The sequence below is a fragment of the Austrofundulus limnaeus genome, unplaced genomic scaffold (assembly GCF_001266775.1).
Source record: "Austrofundulus limnaeus strain Quisiro unplaced genomic scaffold, Austrofundulus_limnaeus-1.0 Scaffold726, whole genome shotgun sequence".
In the NCBI taxonomy this organism is placed as follows: domain Eukaryota; kingdom Metazoa; phylum Chordata; class Actinopteri; order Cyprinodontiformes; family Rivulidae; genus Austrofundulus; species Austrofundulus limnaeus.
This window is the reverse complement of record NW_013953128.1, coordinates 6034-8737: the sequence shown is the minus strand read 5'-3', so window position 1 is coordinate 8737 and position 2704 is coordinate 6034. Positions and strand designations below refer to the sequence as shown.

General features: G+C 37.3%; 1 protein-coding gene across 1 annotated transcript in view; it reads right to left on the bottom strand.

Moving 5' to 3' along the window:
• slc35h1 (solute carrier family 35 member H1) overlaps nucleotides 1-2704 on the bottom strand; it is a gene marked incomplete in the record, with an annotated part of 9928 nt that overhangs the window by 3638 nt on the left and 3586 nt on the right. The window contains 3 exon segments of the mRNA XM_014028203.1: nucleotides 179-305; nucleotides 1831-2006; nucleotides 2110-2193. Coding sequence (XP_013883657.1) covers nucleotides 179-305; nucleotides 1831-2006; nucleotides 2110-2193 — 387 coding nt within the window.

Sequence of the window (2704 nt, the reverse complement as noted above, 5' to 3'; positions counted from 1 at the left end):
ATTAAATTCCAGTGAAATATATTTATGTTTGTGGTTGTAATGTGACAAAATATGGAAAAGTTCAAGGGGTATGAATACTTTTGCAAACCTCTGTAAATGTTCTGTATAAAGCATTATGATGTAACTTATTACCCTGTCTGTTAAAGTGTTAAAAGTTATGAATAAAAACAAGTCTTACTTCTGGAATAATAAGTCTTCAGTCCTACGTGTAATGAAACGCCACACAGACACACAGCAAAGCCCAGCCAGTTCAGAACGCTCATTTTATCTCCCAGAGAAGCTGCCAACAGCAGCGTGCAGATTTCCTGCACAAACAGAATGCACCATCATCACCATCATAATCATCATCATCATCCCTCTGTTAGATTACAGACAACGGTTCTGACCCAAAACAAGAAAGCTGTAATATTTGTTAGCTTCAGTTGATCTCAGAGAAAAGAAGGTGTTTTCTCAGAGTTCACAGCGTTTCAGAAAAAACTGTTTCAGATTTTTCAACCAGAGTGGGCTCTTTTTTTTGGTTTCAAAATAAAACAAGAAAAAACAAATATTGTGTTTCAGAAAAACAATTGCAAAATCAAGAAATGTTATTGTTTTTATTTTACTGGATAAAGCAAAGACAAGCTTTACTGTATATTTTGTTATATTTTATTTGGGATTTTCTGGCGAAACATGAAATCCTGTCCTGAACTCCTGCAGCGTGACCTTTTCACTTCTCATGTTTGTCTTATTTAGAGTCGACTCATCACGTTGACAGCTGAAGATCTTATCGTGAATAAAATGACTTTCATGTTTTAGGTTAGCAGAATAAATAAAAGTGCAGTTGGTTGTTAACATCTTTAGGAAGGGTTTGTTTTTAAACAGCCACTAGAAACTCTTCTTGTTTGGTGACATCTGTCATTTCTGATATCGCTACAAATCAAAACAACCTTTTGTTTTATTTTGGGTTTAGAGCTGAGGCAAAAATCTAATTGTTAGGTACTGTATTTATTCGTGTATAATATGATCTCATGTATAATACGACCCTCCCTCTTTTGAGCATAAAAAGCATAAAAAATTAATCCTCAAACTACGTCCAATTTCATACAGACTTCAAGATTTTTCAGACTTCGGAGTCTTTATATAGAAGATGGACCATCTTGTGGGGGAAAAGCAGATTACTTCCTACTCACGAGCGCCCCCTCTGGTGGGGAAGTGTTTTTTCAGGGATACAAACTTTTTCAGAACACTGGTAGACGGCAGCCATTACAGACGAACATGTGTTTGTTGTTCGAGGAGCGGCTCGGTCACATGCTAATGTCATTAGTTTGTTATCATTACTGAGCTGCAGGACTGCTTTTTTCCTCTTTTTTTCACATCATGTCTCCTGCCTGCATCTGTTATTATCTCACTCTGAAGCGCAGAGGAGTGTCAGAGGTGAGCTCGTTTCAACTGCTTTTTAYGACRCGGTCTCATTTCCGGACTCAGGCATTTTGTGAATGAAGCCGATATTTCAGTTAAAATACATAAGTAAAAATACTTATCAAAGTATAGTGCTACCCCCCAACTTTATGGATGATTTTATGGATTTAGTTTTACGTATTGTACTTGAATAAATACGGTAGTTTGATTTTATATTTAGGTTTTAAAAACTTTGAGATTTTATTTTGAAACTGAAAAACCAAAAAAACGAACCGTACACAGATTGTTTTTCACATTCTGAATCCAAGATTTCTCTGTCTGGAAGAAGTGAGGATCGATTCTCGGAGTCGTTGGACACCTTGTTTCTACTTTTCTGTCAGTTAATAACATTTCTCCCTGACGGTTTGGTGGACTGAGCCAGCTGTAAGGTACCTTAACGATCCCTGAGATGGACAGGGTGAGGCTGGAGGTCCGCGAGACGAGCAGAAACTCTGAAAAGCCCAAACCGAAGGCCAGCGTGCCGCCGACGCTCAGCGTGAAGAGAGAATACAGGAGAGGAGAGAGCTCCGTGACCCGGAACAGCTTCTCAGAGGAGCTCAGGCTYAGAGCTGCAGGAAGGCAGAACCAAACCGTCCGTTCACACTTCTTACATTAAAACCTTAAAAACATCCAGTTATTCTTATTGAGAGGTTTGTTTAAAGAAAGCCTGACCTTCGTTATACAAGAAAAGAGGAAAGAGGCTCAGAAACATGAGTGGTTGTAGATGGTACATGGCATCTATTGGATTCTGAAGGCCTGAAAAAGGCAGAAAAAACAAAATTAAATAGGAAGAAAATATCTAAGTCATGAGTTAACATAATAAAAAACTGAAACACAGCATAAACAAATAATCTGTATGTACTGTGAGTGCAACAGAAATGAGTTTGTTTGTTAAACTCTCATCTCAGCTGCTTGAAAACACTAAAACATGTTAAAAGAAGAAAAATCAGCAAAATCTGTCTTTTTAGCTGTTAAATACATTTTGTTGTACTTGGAGTTTCTAACAGGAAGAAATGTAGTCTCTCCAGGTGCTGCATAGATACTTTTACATTCTGTTTGGGTCATATTTTTCAGCCTTATATCACAGGTTTTGCTGCAGAATTGCTAAACAAGGTCATAGACTTCAGACTGACCAACATCCTGACCAGCCATCATATGTCCACTAAATTTAAAGGGATCCCCGAATAGTTGTAACATTAGACTTTATTTGATAAACATATATTTTAACTGTAAAATGAAGACTGTAAAAATACTGTAGGATGTTTAG